General features: G+C 42.5%; 1 protein-coding gene across 1 annotated transcript in view; it reads left to right on the top strand.

The window, feature by feature from the left end:
• Window positions 1-19657, top strand: part of ZCCHC24 (zinc finger CCHC-type containing 24) — a 107307-nt gene that overhangs the window by 9587 nt on the left and 78063 nt on the right. Inside the window, exon 2 of the mRNA XM_053388177.1 lies at window positions 18117-18317. Coding sequence (XP_053244152.1) covers window positions 18117-18317 — 201 coding nt within the window. The remainder of the gene's footprint in view (window positions 1-18116; window positions 18318-19657) is intronic.

Genomic DNA, 19657 nt, shown 5'->3' with positions numbered 1-19657 from the left:
AGTTGAAAACATGAATAATGTCCTTGTGCAGTGCAAGAGGAAATAAAGCACATTTCCTTGGCGTGGGGTATGTGGATCTAAAATTGCTTTATTCCCATTACCTCTTCACAATGCATTTAAAATGACATCAGTTGGTTGGGTCAGATCTTATAGCAAATGCGAAGGTTGGAGCAGGGCAGTTCTTTGTGGGAATAACATTGGCCCATGAAGAATTCTGCAAATCTGCTGACTGAACTTGGCCATGGATTTCATTACCTGCCCCAGGAAACCTTGAAAACAAGCAAGGAAGTGAAGCCTTGTCCAGAGCTGCCTCACAGGAGGCATCCCTTCCCCCCACCCCCAAAACAGGTGTCTGTTCTGGCCCAAGGTGTTCTTTAGCAGTTGACCCCATCCATTTTTAGCACACTGCCTGCCCACATGTGGAATGTGATGATGACACCAGATGGAATAAGGAACGCTTGTTGGGGAAACATCTTACCCATGCTGCGTGGTGATGTCACTTTGCTGATTAGTTGGGTGCATCCTGGTCCCCAAAGCAGGCCGAGTTAGCAGCTAAGGAACTCCTTGGGCCAGGACGCCATATTTGGACTAAGGAAGGGTGGTCAGCTGGGCTTTCCCTTGCCAAAGATGGCATGAATACTCTGGAGTATTTCTGTGGTATGCTTTCATTCATGGCTTCAAAAGGCTTTGAAGTCATGGAGTTATTTTCAAGGGCAGATCTACACTCATGGTTCTTAATGTTAAGTAAGGGTTAGGGAAGGGTTTTGATAACATAGATGGACACATGACATCCTACTTTTTGTATTTATAATGCATTATTACCTTGTCGTTTTTATCACTTTATTTTAATGTAAAGCTTACTTACCTACGAAGAAGGTCAGGCCACTAGAACTAAATCTTAGTTGTTTTCCTTTTTCCTAATTAGCTGTCACACACTCTTGGATGCCTTGATTAAAATGCTAACTTTGCTTCTCCAAATAAATACATAAAGAAATAATTTTGAAATACTGACATGTGCAAATAATAAAGGAGATACAGGGAGGGAGGAAGAATTAAAAAATGACACCAGAGGATGGAGCAGAGCAACCAGCAACCCACAGAAAGAAACAGGGTTTTGAAAAATGGTGTGGCTGAGTATTACCTACATTTGATGAAAAATACCAAGGTAAAAAATGTTTTAATTAACAAGTATGCCCTGTGATGTTTTAGGACGGAATATCTAATATCGTCCTAATAGGGGGAAATAATGTTAAATAGGTCAGTGTAGATCCAGCCTAACTCTTGTTCCCAGGTTCCCTGTGGCTCCTTAGAAGCTTATCAGAGGTTTGATGTTGAATATGTTCTGGGATTGATTGCCTTTAGCAATGGTGAGACCCCCTCAGGTCTGGTCAGGTTCCTATTTGAACTGATTGTGCACATCTAACTATACATTCCTGAACCCTCCGTAACATGCAGGAGGTTTGTGGCAGACATGCAAACATTGCTCAGCAGACTAATCAACACATAAGGGGTTTTTTAAAGCACAGAAGGTTTGGCCACCAGCATTGCAGCCTCTAATAATAATAATAATAATAATAATAATAATAATAATAATAATAATGTTCTGTTGAATTGAGTGTAAGCGTTCAGGATGGGGGAATAGAATAAAGTTGGAAAACAAAGTAACTATATAGGGTATGATCCATCCAAGTTTACACACTATTACATCCCATTGATTTCAGTGGGTATAATATAGGTGCATGCTTAACACTCCCATGCTTAACACTCCCAGGGAACAAGTTTTAAAACGCTTGATTTTGGACTGCTCTCATTGTATTCATATTATAAATACACTTTTTAATATATATAAAAAGCACCCTTGGTTCAGCCATCAGGGATGCCCAATCGCCTTACCCCACCCAAGGAAAGTGGCTTGTGATGTTGTATATTCCTATTTCTTGACATCCTAACTTCTGCAGTATGATTTGTGCCTTTTGCATGCTTGTGGGGTGGGCTTCCATCATACTTCTTTCCAGGTGGGCATCCCTTTTCAGGTGGAGATCCTTTTTAACTGGATGGAACCTAGAACTGCTGTATGCAAAGCATTCACTCTTCCACTGAGCTGGGACACCCCCCTCCCCTAGTCTGAAACAAGGGATGGTGTGTGTATATGTGGACGTGGATACAATTCCCCCTTCCCCCCTCCAGGACTGCATGCCTTTGCAATTCAGAGAGCTTCTCCCCGTTCATCTGTGGACTTGGAAAAAAAAAGGAGGAGGGTTGCCTGCTTTGCTTGCGGATTCCTTTCGCCTTCCAGTTTTGTCCTATCTTGGCATTGCCCAAGTCCAAGCAGTGACGACGACTGACACATAGCTAGGTATAATATTTGGAAAGTGACTGAACAAGGAGCAAAAATAGCAACAGGTTAAGGGAGCAAAATAAGCAAGCTGGAAATGTGTTGCTGCGTGGCTGAAAAGAAATGGCAAAGGAGGGATCTGTCTGCGGGAGGGGGAAACAGACAGCTTCTGAAGAGTTCTTATTAGAGAGGGCTTGCAAGGCTGCATGGTGGTGCCTGTGGATGTGACCGGCATGCTGACCAAAGAAACTGGACAGGAAAAAATAAAAAGCACCACTACCCACAAAATGCTTTTGTGTTTAACCAATATTTTTGTCCCTCTAGCTTTTCTCATCACAGTAGCTGCCTTCTGAATAAAACCCTGATGGCTATAGTGGCTTGGTGCATAAAAGCCAATTGTGCCATCAAAGAGGTAGAATGATAGCAAACATAAAATGAGTTCATATTTTGTTCTACTTTATTTTTAAAGTGCCCTTTTCAGAATACTGCTACTACTACTAATAAGCAATATTAGCAGCAGTGGGTTTATTGTTAACATGGCAATGCTTAATACCTAGAATATAGAATGGATTCTAGGACATCAAGATGTATTAAACTGGTGCTTGAAGTTCATTAATATCCCCAACTCTTATTAAGCCACTGCTTTTAGAGCTTGACGTTTTAGAAGGGATTTAATGTTCTTGAATCAAGCCAATTAACTAGTGCTTTGGGTTAGTGATCACTGAAGCCAGTGACTGAAAGGGCTTACGGATTATTAGACTCTTATTAGGGTTGACATATGTCCCAGTTGGCCAGGTTTTGCCAGGATTCTGGCAGTGTCCCTGGTGCCCCTTTGGCTCAGGAGCTTTTTTTTCAGATCCCCAGCTTTCATTGAAAGAAAAGGAAGAAAAGGCAAGTCTCTAGCTCTTACAGAAGCAGAGGTGCAAGTTGAACTATGCAGGCAGCAATCTGCAGAATCATTTTGTGTGGGACCCCCACCCGTATTATTGTAGCGGACAAGTGACGTCACACTGGAACATAAGCCGTTGCCTTATTCATTGGCCCATCTAGCTCAGCTTTCATTGAAGTAAACTGATAGTGGCTCTACAGGTTCCAGGCAGGAGTCCTTCCCACCCGTATTTGGAGAAGTCAGGGATTGAATCTGGGACCTCTTGCATGGCTGTGACTGGCATGTAAGGAAAGTGATATGAGTAGAGATAGGAAAATTAGAGTCACAGATTAATTGTCTGGGAATGTAACTTCCTGGTTCTTTCTGAAGTTATTCCCCACCCCCAACCCCTCAGCAGAAGTGAGAGCTACCCATTGAAAATAATGGAGAAAGTCAGGATTTTTTGTGTGTGTATCTGTGTTTAGAGCCTTTGGATGAATGTCTGTGCCCCATCACACATGCACAAAAGGTTGCAGTAAATACAGATTCATGTTCTTTCTAACTGAGGGATTATTTTGTCTGATCTCTTTCTCTTTAAAAAAATAAACTTTAGATATCACAGCTGAGTTAGAGCAGCTTATGACACAGTTGCTTTTATTTGCAAATGAATCCTGTTTCTCAAGAAGTGCTTTTCAAAAAATGGGGGGGGGGAGAGCATCAGATCTAGGCTGTGTAGGCTACAGTGAAAAAACAAGTACTCTGCTTCCCTTGATTCTAGAATAAATGTCGCCAGTATGCTGCCATTGTTGTCCACCACAACCATTGGGTCTCTCAGGTGTGTGTTTGTGTGCACAATATCTGGACCTTCCTCTCCCAATGTGACAGGAATTTTACTCGCCCTTAAGAAAAGAAGCAAAGGCTTCAGCAGCAATGAGACATTAATGCCCCTGCTTCAGAGTAAAGGTAAGCCATAAAACTAAGTTTGGCGTTATCAAGCCATGTGTGACTAGTTCTGGCATAAACCCCCTCGTCTGTTCTTCATCACATCCTTTGTAAATTTTTAGCCTTGTCTGTCAGGCTGCAGCAATTTTTTGCCTTACTGTGCAAGGAAGGAATTTTAAATTATTCACATGCTTTAGATTTAAAGAGTTGGGTTGTGTGCCAATGCAGAAAAGCCAAACGTCTCCCTTCTGTACACATAGTATTTGGCCTTACCATAGTGGCAAGACTGAGCAGTTGGTTTTTAAGAGGTCTTTTCAGCGATGAAAAATAAACGTTAGGTTGCGTATCCAAAGTCAAGCGATTCATTCCTCCTTGCACGGTACAATAAAGGCACTTAATTTGCATCGACTGTGTTGAGTTATGTAGGCCCGTGGTACAATGATGATAATTTAGAAAAATACGCTGCACCATTATATTACAGCGAAACCAAAGTCTTTAGAACTTCTGTGGCATAAATCAACTCCTACTCCCAAAGAGAACAGCAGAAAAGCTTTTCCATTGCAGTGCAATATCCAAGAAAATTCTGATAGCACACAGAGATAAATAATACCTTCCTAAATAAGCCTAAAGGAAGACTGAAAAAATCAGGCTGGGTCTACATATGCAGCAGCATGAGGTGGGAATGAAGTGGTAGAATGCTAAGGTGGGAAGTGGAATTCTAGCACAGCTTTTTGCCTACTTTAACACTGAGGGATGTTCTAGAACAGTAGCAAAATGTGCATTGCCTTCTCCCATGGGATTTCTGTTGGTGGACCACCCAACGTCTGTCCCCAAGTATATTCCATAGGAATGAATGGCATGTAGGTGAATGGCAACCTTTCACTAAAACAAGAGATAGAAATAAGCCTCACCAAGGGACAGACTGGAGAGTAGGCTAAATTCACCCCTAGTATCTGGGGAGGGGGCAGGTTTTTACTCCTCCATCAGCTATGCCCCAAGTGACACCTCATTTATTTTGCCCCATAGACTGTCTATGGCACATATTTGAAATCCAGGATACATCCAATTATCCAACACCTTCATTTCCATTTCTTCGTCACACTGGTGGCATCTCATGGACAGGAGCAGCATTTCCCATCAGTCCCAGGAACCATAGACTGTCAGTGCACTATGCCAATCATTTGGGGATCCTTTTTCAGTGAGCAGACTCACCCAGAAAACCTTCCAGAATCTTCTTTCTCAGTTCAGTTCATCTATTGGTGATTTCCTCACCAATTCCAGTTCTGCTTAAAGTATTAATTGAACAATTAACATTGCAACATCAATTAAGTGTTTTAAATTTGTTGTTAGCCACCCTGAGCCCGGTTTTCTGAACTGGGAAGGGCGGGGTATAAATAAAAAATTATTTATTATTATTATTATACAATTACTGGTCTAAGGAAAATAAAGTATATACAGAGAATCATGTCTCCTCCCTGCTGTCTTCAGTCATCTGGACAGAGCAACAGACTATTTCTTTCTCCCCTTCGGAGCACGTCTAATAAAGAAGTCTGTTGCTAAGGAAACCCAGTTGCTGGGGAGACCTGTTGCTAGGAGAAAATTTCTTGCTAGGGGCAAAACTATACAAAGACAACTTATATAGTCTATTTTTAGACTACACTAACAGCAGTGAGGGATTATGGGAGCTGTAGTCAAATGATACCTGGAGAGTATCTGAGTGGAGAAGGCTGCAGATCAAACTCAGATCACATACATAATGCATTTAAAGCACATTAATACTGCTTTAGCAATCATGGCACCCCCCCCCCAAGAATCCTGGGAACTGTAGTTTATCCTTCACAGAACTTCACTTCCAAGCACCCTTAACAAACTACAGTCCCGAAGATTCCACGGAGTGGATGTGACCTAAAATTCACTGGTTTTTGAAAATCAGGAAACTTGGGGCTGGTTCCACCTAATGAGTCCCACTAATGGAAGCCCACACAAGGACTTCCACTAGCACAGCAGGGCTTTCCTCCCTCTCCTCCCCTGGTGTGCCCCTTGCACCCCTAAAATTGGGGAAAACCCTGAGATTCGCAGTTTAAAAAGAAAAAGAAAACTCTGGGAAAACCCAAAGGATGGAGCAAGCTCACTAGACATTGATTTTCAGCTGGAAAAGAAAATTTGAAAACAGGGAGGTAGAATAGAATGGAATGGAAGAGGACATAAGAGTTCCAGCCAACCAGCTAAGAGAAATATTCTTCTAACCAAGTGAAAATACACTGTAACATTTTGTTGCAGGTTGCCCTTTTCATTACTTATTAGCACAGGTGTTACTTAACTGATTTCCACTTTTGGGGACTGAACTGGGTTTCAAAGTATCTTACAATATACAAAGAAGCATGCACATATATATAAAATTAAAGAAAAACCAGAAACATAATAGTCAAAACGACACAGCCATCAAATTTTGAGCTTCCTCAATTTAAACAAACCCAGTGCATTTAATAATATTTAAAAAACAAATCCCATCCTTTACGAAGCTCTTCTTACGGGGTTTGTTGAGGACACAGAATGTGAATTCCTGCAATATTGGTTGCTGATGGCAGGGGTACCATTTTGAATGTATCTGACAGTTCTGGTTGGGTGGTCTAGCACTGCAGCAGCTTTACAATCAGCCTGATTGGTAATTTCCACTGCCAATCCAGATTAAGTGCTTACTACCAGAATCAATACTAGAATTGGCTCACTTAATGGTAAATGAATTATCAGTAATTTCAGTCTCTTTCCTCTGACACTTTTATCATCCCCACTCATGAAATACATGCTGCTGTGCTTAGACAAGAAACACACTCTGTCCAATTTAAGTAAGTTTATTTATGCCCAGGCATTTTTATAATTTCAGCAGAGAGTTATAGTATTTCATGGCCTCTTAAAATGACATCAAAAGCAAATAATTCACATTTCGAAAACATGCAGGAATTAGAACAAAGCTAATTGCGACGACTAATTAAAATCCCAAAGGAATAAAATGTAAGAAATAATTTGCCGTTACATGGTGTTTACTATTGCAATAATATAATCATTCCCACTTGGCCAGCTATGCATATTTTCCTTCTGATTAGTCAGACTATTTGTCTGCTATATAAAATGGATTTATTTATTCATTTTAATTCAAGAACCCCACTATGCTAACATCCTAGATTCTGTCTGTCTTAGTTCCCAACATTTTGTCATATTGTAAATGGAGGGTGAAGCTGCAGAATTGTGGCTGGTCTAAAGCCACAGATTGAATTCAAAGCAGAAGTAAAGTCTGAAGCAGGGATTTCCTGCTAAGTCTTTTCAATACCATCTCTCAGTTAAATACCAAATTAAAGTCACCTCTGACTCAAAATGAAAGAAAAGTCACCCCTTTTCTAAAAATAAAATAAAATAAAAACCCTTTCACAATGTACTTGGTTTAAGGAGATGCACAACCAGTCCTTGAATTTAATGTGGCCTAAGAGAAAATCCTGGCTACCTGTGGCTACATTTTCTTTCTGTATTACTTTGCACTGTGAAACGTTTTAAACAAACTGATAATGAAACCGCATCTTGAAGGGATTCTTCCACCTTTGGTATGCATGCTCCTGGTGAGTAAAATTATAAACCAAGGATTAGAAAGAAAATAGAATATGTGGGGCAGGAATATCTAGTTAAGTTAGAGCCAGTGTGGCATAGTGGTTAAAGAGTTGGAGACCACAGTTCCAATCCTTGCTCAGCCATGAAGTTCAGTGGGTGATCTTGGGCCAGTTACGATCTCTCAGCCTAACCTACCTAACAGGGTTGTTGTGAGGGTCCAGTGGAGAGGGAATGAACTATGAAACCACCTAGTTAGTTAACAGAGCTAGGTAAGACCTTGACCCGAAAGTTGGGAGAGCAACAGCCAGCCAGAGCAGACAACAGTGGGTAAGGCAGACTGACTCTGAGCTTCCACACCTGTGGTCTGATTTTATAAGTTTCCCCTCTTTGTGTGTGGTATGACATAATGTGTGTGATTAAAGGTAGTACAAAAAAATTAAGGGCTGGCACCCCCATTGTTCTGCCTGGTCCAGCTCTGAGGGCCTTCTGGCGGTTCCCTCACTGCAAGATGTGAGGTTATATGGAACCAGGCAGAGGGCCTTCTTGGTGGTGGCGTCCGCCCTGTAGAACGTCCTTCCATCAGGTGTCAAGGTAATAAACAACTATCTAACTTAGAAGACATCTGAAGGCAGCCCTGTTTAGGGACGTTTTAAATATTTGATGTTTTATTCTGTTTTTAATCTGCTGGGAGCCACCCAGAGTGGCTGGGGAAACCCAGCTGGATGGGCGGGAGATAGATAGATAGATAAATAAATAAATAAATAAAGGATGCCGCAAACAAGCAAACAAACTTTTACCCATGAGCAGCACAAATTCCGCAGTAAATTCCTGCCCAAGAGTACCCTGAGTTGTCTTGTCCTGCTCTGACACATGCACCCCCTCCTTTTTAAAGAAATACGCCACTGTAAATTCCACAGGCTTAAGTTCTGTCCGCTGAGCTGGCATGAGGGACTTACTCCAATGTATTTCTGACTCAGCTGGGAAAGCCCAGGGCCTACCATACCCAAACTCTCTCATCCCGGTGGATCTTGGGTTTGGATTGCACTGTTAGTGTAGGAATTGCAGCAACACATGAAGAAGCCTGACTCCAGTCTTGTATTTTATTGACAGCAACTGTCACTTATTATTCCCAACTTTTTATTTGAAAAATGTTCGTCTCTTGGTTTGACGGTCTGAAGCAGAAAAGAAAGCTAGTTGCTTGGCAATTCTGCTTTCATGGTGTTCCAAATGAAAGGGCCTATCCACATGTGGGGCAGATTTACATCTCTTACATGGAGCTATGGCTTCTCAGAAGCCTATTTTGTTTGTTCCATTAATCCCCAGTCTAGAAGTTATGAAGTATGAGGACATGTTTCTTTCTAAAGGCCAATTAATTTCCATTTTATTGAGCAATAAGCCTGTTCCTCTTGACATATATTATGGTGGAAAATAAACCCAGCTTCCAAGAATTTGTAAGCCTCACTTGAAAACTAAACCTCATTTATTTATTTGTTCTGTTCATTTTAAAATAAGTTGCAGTGACGGTTCAAGCAATCAGCGTCATTCAGATGATACCGCTGCTGTTTACCACAGTTACAACCAATTCATCTGGGAAAGCATCATTTGAAAAATTAACATTCTGGATCACAATCTTGAAAAGAAAACTGAACTTTTTTTGGCCCTTTTCTGTTTTCCTGCGTATGGATATATTTACTTCAGAGATACTCTATCAGGGCGACTATACCATATGCTTGGTAGATTCAGCATTCCTTCTACTTCCGACAGTGACCTCAAGATTGATCTCTTTTAAATTCTGGCAGTTATGTCCGTTGCTCTGCCAAGTGCGCTGGACTGCATTGGAACAATATATGTATACACACACACACAAACAAAATGGTTTCAGATCTGCAGCTTAAAATGGAATTGCAATAAAAGTTCCTTAGCCAAACATTTAATCCCCAAGGAGCTCTGCAGGAGGCAAAACCTAATTCTTAAGTGTGCCGCTCTTTAAAAAGAAGTATTTCTCCTCATTGCTATTTCCCTCCCATTTGGAGCATTTAAAGGCCCAGCAGAACGAAAGCTGGCCCCTGCTTCCCCCTCCCTGCTGCTGCTGCTGCTTCAAGCCATAGGTCAGATTGACATGACGTTTCCTGCAGGAAGCAGACGCTTGAAGCAGAATCCGACAACAACTATTGATGGGCTGGAGTTACAAAGTCCTTGCTCATTTCCCACTTCCCTATACTGTATACCTTTCCTCCACCCTTCCCTCATTGGCGATCCCGGCTAACACCCATAAAATTATGTGCCTATTTTTAAACTCAAAAACAAAAGCAAGTGTTGGGTTGGTTGGTCGGCCAACCAAATTTTAACTTGTGCACCTCCCTTTTGTGGGGGGGGGGAGAAAGGTCAGGGAGGTTAGTAGACTGAAACTGCAGGGACATTTCGGCTGGAGGCTATTCACTGACAAGAAATGGGAAGGCGGTGTGTGCGCATGCGTGAAATGTTATTTGCAGAGTGAATGGCCACCCTTGTCCCTAATATAGTGCTCATGTGTGTAGGGCTTCTCTTTAGTATAAGTAGCCGGTTGTTTAGCATTCAGCGGATGAAAAGGCTCCCTGCAGAGCTTTGGACAAGAATTAGAAAGTTCCTCTAAGACTGCGTCTCATTAACTGAACTCTCAACTTCCCTGGGATTTTTATTTTATTTTAAGCTATATGCACCTCATATAAGGGACTCTCAAGGTTTGGCACTGTGTCACCTTTGACAGCCTAAAATTCAATTCAAGCCGCCTAAAAGCCCAGATTCTGAGTTTTCCAGTCTCAGTATTTTGCACAAGGGATTCGGTCTCATGCCAGAACTTTAGGTTTGCACAATTGAAGTGGAATAAAGCACACTGTCACCCTAGCTCAACAAATTCCTTCCTTGGGGGTTTTAAAGCAGAAGTTGGATGGCCATCTGTCATGGATACTTTAGTTGAGATTCCTGCATTGTAGAGGGTTGGACTAGATGACCCTTGAGGTCCCTTTTAACTCTGTGATTCTATGATTCTGTGTAATGATGCCTCTGCCATTTTTTGCGACAGTTGCCACAACCTACCACGATACTTTTCCACATCAGCTTGCTACCCTATAGCGGATGGGGCTATAACCCCAGTGCAGCAGTTGCTTCATCCTGCCTTAAACGCTAATGTGCTGATACAGCTCTGGGCAATTAGATGACCTCTTACCCAATTCCTTGTAGATTTTATACTACTATATTTGCAGCGCTGGTTGAAACTGGAATCCTCACCTCCTCCCTTCCCAAAGGAGCATTTTTTGGCTGCAGAAGTTAACATGCCCTATTTTCATTATTCTGGTTTGTAGTCCAGGTGATGTCATAATTTCCACCGAAACCCCTTGGTTTCAGAGGGGCTTATAACTTTGGCCATAAAAAATGTTCACTGTGCTGAAAATTGGCACTGAAAGATGAAGCTATCTGACCATTTTTATAAACATGTAGATGCAGTGTATCAAGTTCTATTTATCCCTACCCCTCCAACCTTTAGAACTGCCCCCTCCCAGAAATAAATGCCATTTTTCTGGCTCACAAACAGGTCCCACTGGATGTGTCTTTGGAATAAAAGTAATACACGTACATGCTTTTGTGTGCCAAGATAGAGTACTTTGAGGCAATTCGTCACATCAGCAAGAACATGTTTACTGTGTTCCTTAAATATATATATATAAAGAAACAAACATGGCAACAGTAAACAAGGGATCTTAAGAAATGGTTCTTATTTTGTAGTGGGGGGGGGCGGACAAAGAACATGGAGACATCCCAAACCATTAGAACTCTCCTGCTACTTCAGCTCTGTCTATGTTTGTGCTGCTGTGCTCCAGGTATGCCGCAATGTACCAAGCCAGTTATACGGTCCTTCTATATGTGGGTTCTACTCTTATGTCTTAGAATGGCTGTGGGCATCTACAACTCAAGCCTATGCTGCTCTACTCAAAAGTAAGCCCCATTGAGTCCAATGGAGCTTGCTCTCAGATAGGGGTGGAAGGATCTGCCAATTTTGGTTCTCTCAGTTTCTCATTCTTCCAGTTTTAAATCCATTTCTCCACATTTCTGCAGCAATTTCATTAAATAAAAAATTCTCATGAAAATTCACCAGCATTTTAGTGCAAATTTCTCCCAATTTTTGTGTGCAGTTTTGACGAGTGTTCTCATTTTTGCAAGCAATTTTCCCCAACACAATGCATTTTGTATGCTATTTTCACTGTTATATTAATATCGAAGTACACTTCCCCCTAAAATAGATGATTTTGTAACCATCATTTGCTTGGAGAACTCCACTGCAAAATTCAACTAAGTGTTGAATTTTCAAAAGATGGCTGTGTTTCAGTTCTCCTATCGTTCTGAAAAGTGCAAATTTGATAGATTTACCTTTGAATGAGAAAACAGTGGGGAAATGTTGGTGGGGAAAGGGTTAACAGCCTCTGCATGCCATGGCCACAATCCAGATCTGAATCCAGATCTGAATCAACCCCCCACCCCCACCCCAGCTTTCTTTTTGGTAAACAAAGAGACGTGGCAACTCATGTCACACACATGAATAAAAAAATGTGCTACTTCCAGTCATGTGCTGTTTGATGCTGAGCTTCTTCTGTTGAAATATAGCACTGTAATGCAAAGGTTTCTGTTTTGCGTGTGTGTGCATACAGGAACATGCAAGACTAAGAGTGTGTAAATGAAAGCAGTTTCCAGATGTGGGGAAAGGTTTTTTGGAAGGCTGCAACATTAGTTTGACATTCGTAGCACTTCCTCTTAGCAACTTGTTGCCAGGATTATTTCCCTTCGGTAATGGGCCTTCAGGAATGTTCATCCCAATGGAATCCTCATGAATCATATGAAACAACCGGATGACTCAGGCTACTTCAGTCAGCAAGGGTGCAATCCTGATGTTCTATCCTTGGGAGTGCGTCCCTTCAGTTCCACTAGAACTTATAAATAAAAAAGAATCTGAATCCAGATCTGCTTATAGGCTGGTCGAAAGTGTAGTCAGACTGGTTAGGGTTTGTTTTTTTAAAAATACATATATATGTTTTGTTTATTTTATCTTTTGATCAGGAAGGCCTAACCTGGGCCAGAGGAAGAAGCTAAGTCCATGGTTATATTTTCCAGCGCACAGGTCAGAATCCAAAATCCAGGAGAGCGGTTTGTCGGGAAGGGGGAAGGAAGTAGGCGAAGCCAGGCGAGCAGCAGGAAGGGCTAGGAGTTAGGTTCATCTGGAGGGCGATGGGGAAATTGCCAAGGATGCAGACTGTGATAGGGAGAGAGTAGGACTGAAGAGGAACAGTAACAGAAGAGCAGGCGAGCTTGCTTCAGATGTCTCCACAGCAACTGGGGAGCTTCCTCCCAATGCAAATACAAGCTTCTGAGAAAGTGTGAGGAGAAAAGGGCTCAATTTTCCCTTCCTGTCTGCTGTGATCTAGATCATCATCACCACACACAGAGAAATAGTTGGTGCTATTTGCATTTCTTTCTTTAATGCTCACACATTAGATGCAAAGGTGTGCCGTGAGTAGCTTGGTCCTCCTTTACAGTCAGCAGGTTCAAGTGAGACCATCTGCCAGTGGTGCAGTGGGTCAGTGCATCTTGCTATTAACCAGAAGGTTGGTGGTTCAAGACCACCCAGGGACAGCTGTGGTCAGGATTCCTGTATTGCAGGGGGTTGGACTAGATGACTCTGTGGACCCTTCCAACTCTATGATTCTATGAAGTGGAATAAGGTCCTATGAAGTGGAATAATTCTCCTCTTGCGATTTCAGGCTGCAGGAATATAGGGGTTTCCTCTCAAGCCAACTGGAGGCTGTTCCAAGACTGCAGTAGTTGGAAAGAGTTTAGTGAGAACTAAGTCATCAGAGGAAAATAATGTGGATTCCAGTTGTGGACTTGAATTGTGGTAGTGGGGAGTGGCATCCAGTGAGCCTGGAGCAAGTTGTGCAGCATGGACACCTCACCTTTCACAAGTTGTGGTTCATGTCTCAGTTGCGGGTGTGGAACGGAAGTGGCAGTCACCTAAGTCCTCCAACAACATGGGCCAACTGGATGACACCAGGCGAAGGAGTAAAGAATGTGTGTCAGCAAGCAAACATTTTATTTTAATATTTCATATGCGATGTAAAACTACCTAGAGGCAGATCAGTTCCGAGCCATTACCAATTCAGATACCATCCCTCATGTTCCACAAGTACCTCTACACAGTGGCGGAGCTTCATGCTCCAGCACTGGGGGGGGGGGCGGAGAGCAGGCAGGGGCGGGGCTGGTGTGTGTCCTGGGGGTGTGGTGCGCCACCTGCAGGGGCGTGGCGCCCAGCGCGGGCGGGAGGCAGCCATGATGGCACCCCACTGGGATTGCACTGCGCTCCCCCCGCACTCCTTTTTGTCCACCAGTGCCTCTACATTACTTGTCCCTATTGTCTCAGCAATGCACAAAGCCTCAACCAGTTCTCTAGGATTTGTACAACTTAAAGGTTCTTTTCAAAAACTTGTTTCATTTCAGCTATAATGGTACCTTGGCTTACAGATGCTTCAGGTTACAGAATCTGCTAACCTGGAAGTAGTACCTTGGGTTAAGAACTTTACCTCAGGATGAGAACAGAAATCGTGCGGCGGTGGTGCGGCGGCAATGGGAGGCCCCATTAGCTAAAGTGGTACCTCAGGTTAAGAACAGTTTCAGGTTAAGAACGGACCTCTGGAACGAATTAAGCTCTTAACCCAAGGTACCACTGTACTTCTGTTTTTAACAGTGTTTCTGTTTCTGGCCTGTACAATAAGTTTCACCCTGAGAGACCTTGCTGTTTATATGAATGTGTATGTGTGTGTGTGTGTGTGTGAGAGAGAGAGAGAGAGAGAGAGAGAGAGAGAGAGCGCACTTAGTTACAACCTTGTAGTAGGCATTCGCAAATTCTGTCAGTTTTTATATTGTATACATTTGTAAATAATAATAATAATAATAATAATAATAATAATAATAATAATAATGCAGCAAACTTTGCAAATAAAAAAAGGAAACATGTTTCTAAACATTCTCCAAAAATGAAGGAGATGGTTAGTTTGTGATATTTGAGAATGGACTGCAGCTCTAACATGAACTGATTTGGCACAAAGGCTCTTGGTCAACCTCTTGCCTAGACCCTGCTGTTGTCTGCCTAGCAATGGAGGCCGCTGCATTTGAAAGCTATGGATTTACTATTTTGAATTAAATTTCGGTTTAAAAAAACAACTACTATCCTCTTCGGTGGGCGCAGGAGACAGAGCCTATCAGAACCTCCTGTCAGGGGTAGAGCTTGGATGCATCATGGATTGCAAGTGGAAGAGATGTAGTAGAATGTTGTGGGCCTTTGCAAAATATGATGGGTCATAGATGGAACCTTGGAGGATAAGGAATTGACTGGCTTTTCAGACTCCAGTGTGGGTTACCTGATACAATGTGGTTTTATTGGAAAGAGCAGTAAAATACCATCTTGTTGGCAATCCTAACCCTTTGAAAGCAGGCCTAGTTAGTCCTTAATACATGAAAGGCTTTGTTAAACAAATTATACAACTGATGTGCAAGAAAAATCCAGCTCTGTTCTGAACACTAAAGATACCAGGTTTTCTGCGGGCAAGGAGGGATGGCCTTGACTATAGAGGGATAGGCATTTGACTGGGAGATGGCATAGGGGAGAGAGAGGGGAAATAAAGGCAGGAAAAGGAAGAGAAGGAAGTATCCTTCCCACTCCTTGCTCCAGTTTTGTGTAACGTACATTATGGATGGTCCCTGCGAAAAGTTGAAGGAACTCTTTCTTAGTCATCCGAGAATGATTTTTCAAAAAAAATTCTCTGCCAAAGGCATTACACCTTATCCTCAGGGGAATCTTCTCCATAGCATTTTACCTCAGAAATTTTTAAATAAGGGTGGTCCACCCATTTATTAACATCTAAGGGCACCTGAAGGAATACAGACTCTCTCCCACTATTAAGAATATTAATTCCATCCTAGTGATTATGTGCTTCCTGCTGGTTTGAGGCTTCGGAATAGCAAGCCCCTTGTGTTTGCTGGGTATGACCTTCGCTCTAGAGAGAGCAGCCATCCCAAGGAGGTGAGAGACACCAAGGGGCCATTCGCCAGGGAACAGTTAAAACAGCTGCAGGCTTCCCACAGAAAAATCTAAGACAGATGTAGGTCTGAGTTCTCCTTGTTACCATTTGACTATAAAATCCAGAACACTGTGTTTAAGGCCTCTTTAACCAGTCACAAATGAACAATTACTTTTGATTTTTTTTATTGTTCTTCCTTTTTACAGATTTTTAATTTTCCCTCTTGGATAGCCTTGGATGCCAAATATTTTCTCTTACATTTGTGTGTGTGTGTGGACTCTTTGAAATTTTCCTTCAAAGTTATACCACACAATGATTGTGGGAAGCTATAGCATCCAAAGACAAACCCTTAGTGTCTTTGAGTGTATGTTGAACGAAATAGGGTTAGTTTTTGTTTCTTGAACTGAGGGGGTGATTTGCTCAGTTTGGTTATCTTAGGTCTCACAAACAAAGGCCATAAGATGCTTTCATTTGTCAAGGAGACAACTGTTTCAGCCTCTCCAAATTTAGGAGATGATGACATAACAATTGGGTTTTCCAGATTGATGGCAATGTCACAGATGGTTAGCCCCACTACTGACACTGGCCATTTTAGCAATATGCCCATCCCTACATAGAATGAGGTGGAGCTAACCTTAAAAAGGATTTTTTTAAAAAATAAAAAGTGTAGGAGGCATGTCCTGCAATACTTCAGAGGATAAACGTGTGGCAAATGCTATGGGGAAGCAAAAGATTAAAAGCAGCACATGAGAGGGCTGCTGCTTTTTATTTGATGCAAGCTCTATGCCTTTAACAGCTCTAAGGCAGGCAAAAAGGCCACAGGCATGGCAATTCCTATTGACATATGAACATGCCAAATGGGTTGCACCTATTGCAGTCCAAAGGCACAAATCCCACCTGCACTATATATCTAAAGCAGTAGTATGCAACTTCAAACAATAATTCCTTCCCAAAAAGAGTCCTGGGAACTGTAGTTTCTTAAGAGTGCTGAGTGTTATTAGTAGACCCCTATTCCTCCTCAAAGGGACGCGGGTGAGAAGGGGTGGTTTGGGTTCTAGTTAGAGCCTAGGACTTGCCGATCAGAAGGTCAGCGGTTCAAATCCCCGTGACGGGGTGAGCTCCCGTTGCTTGGTCCCTGCTCCTGCCAACCTAGCAGTTCAAAAGCATGTCAAAGTGCAAGTAGATAAATAGGTACCGCTCCAGCGGGAAGGTAAACGGCGTTTCCGTGCGCTGCTCAGGTTCACCAGAAGCGGCTTAGTCCTGCTGGCCACATTACCCGGAAGCTGTATGCCGGCTCCCTTGGCCAATAAATCGAGATGAGCACTGCAACCCCAGAGTCGGTCACGACTGGACCTAATGGTCAGGGGTCCCTTTACCTTTTTATTCCTCCTCAAAAAGCTACAATTTCCAGTGTGGGTTAACCATCAATCCCTCTTCCCAGGGAACTCTGGGAATTTTTAACTCTGTAAGGTGAATAGGGATGGAGGGGTGGTCTCCTAAGAACTCTCAGTACCCATAACAAACTACACGTCCCAGCATTTTTTTACGGAAGCCATGACTGTTTAAAGTGCTGATGGGAGCACAGTGTCTAGGGTAGTAAACCTTCTATATGGAGCAATCTTTCAGTAGAACATAGAACAGTCTGACAACAGGTTCTAGTTGGTATTGGAATTTGTGATCAATGATTCTTTTCTTCCCCACAGTTACCATCTTAGGAAACAGACATTGCATGTGGAATATATACACCATGGGGTCTCGAGCAGTTGTGTGATGCCGATCTGTTTTTAAAAATAGACCCATTAGTAATTTTGTTTACCATTGAGAGGCTGTGGGGTGTTTGGCACCATTTATTGATTGCAGACAACTTTATAGTCCAACAAAAGGTGGGGAAAGAGTGCTTATTCAAATAATCCATGTGGTGCTGAGATCAGGGAGAAAGGGATCTGTAAAATATACTCTGGTAACTTTCTCTTCGCCGGGGCTGCAACCGTGTGCATTGTCTGGTTGCTTAAATCCAAGCTAGACCTCTAAGTATGAGCCTTGGTTTCCTGTCATTAACTTTTGCAGCAAGTCAGAGAAATGATTTTTGTGAAGGGAAGCTTAGACTGATACTGCTTTCCACCCCTTTTCGGGTTTAAAAAAAAATAGCATTGTTGTTCAGTCCAGTCATATGGTCACCAGCAAAGGCAGTGCAATTTCAGATGTGGATTTTGCTTCTATTCCCACTGAAAATCATCCTGTTTCATTTCTTTTTTTCCCCCTTCGGCAGGCGCTGAGCAGCAGCCTCTATAAGAGTGCCTCTCCCTATGGCTCCCTTAATAACATAGTAGATGGCTTGAGCTCCCTCACTGAACATTTCTCCGACATATCCCTCTCCTCAGAAGCCAGAAAGCCCAGCAAGAGACCACCACCCAACTACCTGTGCCATCTTTGCTTCAACAAGGGACACTACATCAAGGACTGCCCACAGGTAAGGACAACAAAAGTCTCACCACAATGTTTGGCTGTGCCATGCGCTAAGAAAGAAGTGGATTGTTACCTTCCTTGAGATCATAAGCTAATGTGATATCTCACAATAATCTTCTCGGGGATTATTTGCTAGCTTTTGCAGTCTCTGGACTGATGATGCCGGAAAAGAAAACATACTGGTATCTTACTTATCCCACTCCCCCGCCAAAAGGAGTTTCTCTCTCTTACCCCAGCTGAGAGATCTTTGAAAACATTTAACGTCGCCTCTTTGTGCTTTATCTGTTTTGAAGAACACATCAGATATATTTCCGCCCTCTTTGCTAAGTGCATTTCCATGATCATTCAGCAGCAGTTATTGAATGGGACACTTCATTTAGAACAACTAAGTAATGTACATTTCAAGCAAAAAAACCCCAAAAACATATAGGAAGCAAAAAATGCATCAACAACACATTTGGATCTTGGGAACTAGTGCCTGGTCTGAAATATCAGCTGCAAGGTTTGAGGAAGCCCTAGGCCTCCCCTCCACCTCCACACAACTTTCTCTCTCCATTTTACCAGGTGGAGGAAGGGAATAGATTGGTCTCCTTTTTTTTTCTTCCCTTCAAAAAACCAACAGAGAGGGGGGAAAATGACCTGAACATTAATATGTATGTGAGCCAGGACACAGATGCAGTAAGAAACAATTTGGACCATGGTTTACAATCCTGACTTACCTTTCAGATTTGTCAACCACTAGGGTTCCCTGGTTTGGATGAAATGGGAAATTCTGGTTTAATGCAAGCTAGGAGATTGTGGTGGAGCCAGTGCATGACGGGAGGTCGGAGTGGGCAAGGGAGAAGAGTGGGGCAATAGCACGTGCCCGCATCTTCATAAAGCATGGTTTCTGAAGCCTTGGGTGATTGTAAAAATGTAGTAACTGTCTTCCAGCCCCAGGCCTCCATTTGTAATGTGGATGAAGAACCTTAAATGCTCTCTGGAAATGCTAAGTTTAAAAAATTCAACTCTATAGGGAATCTTGTGTTGTTGTTTTTCGCTCCAATAAGATTAGCTCTTCTCATTGCCCTGAGCAAAGATGGATCCATACTGAAGGTAGCAGCAGGGTTGTTGACAGAGAGGGAAAACCTCCAGCAAAAGAGCAAACATCCTTGCCAAAGCATTTGTCTCCAGCTTCTGCCAAAGTCTGCTTCCAGGCTCTCCCTCTGTCTCATGGCTTTCTAACCCTTCTCCATACACCTTAAGACTTTTTTTTTCCGTAAAGAGAGAAGATATGCAAGGCTTGTCATTCAAATCCTACAATCCAAACATGGGCAGATGGTTTTAAGGGCTCAGTAAGAACTG

Source organism: Podarcis raffonei, chromosome 5 (assembly GCF_027172205.1).
Source record: "Podarcis raffonei isolate rPodRaf1 chromosome 5, rPodRaf1.pri, whole genome shotgun sequence".
NCBI lineage: Eukaryota > Metazoa > Chordata > Lepidosauria > Squamata > Lacertidae > Podarcis > Podarcis raffonei.
Note: the sequence above shows the minus strand (reverse complement) of the source record. Positions and strands in the feature narration are given on the sequence as shown.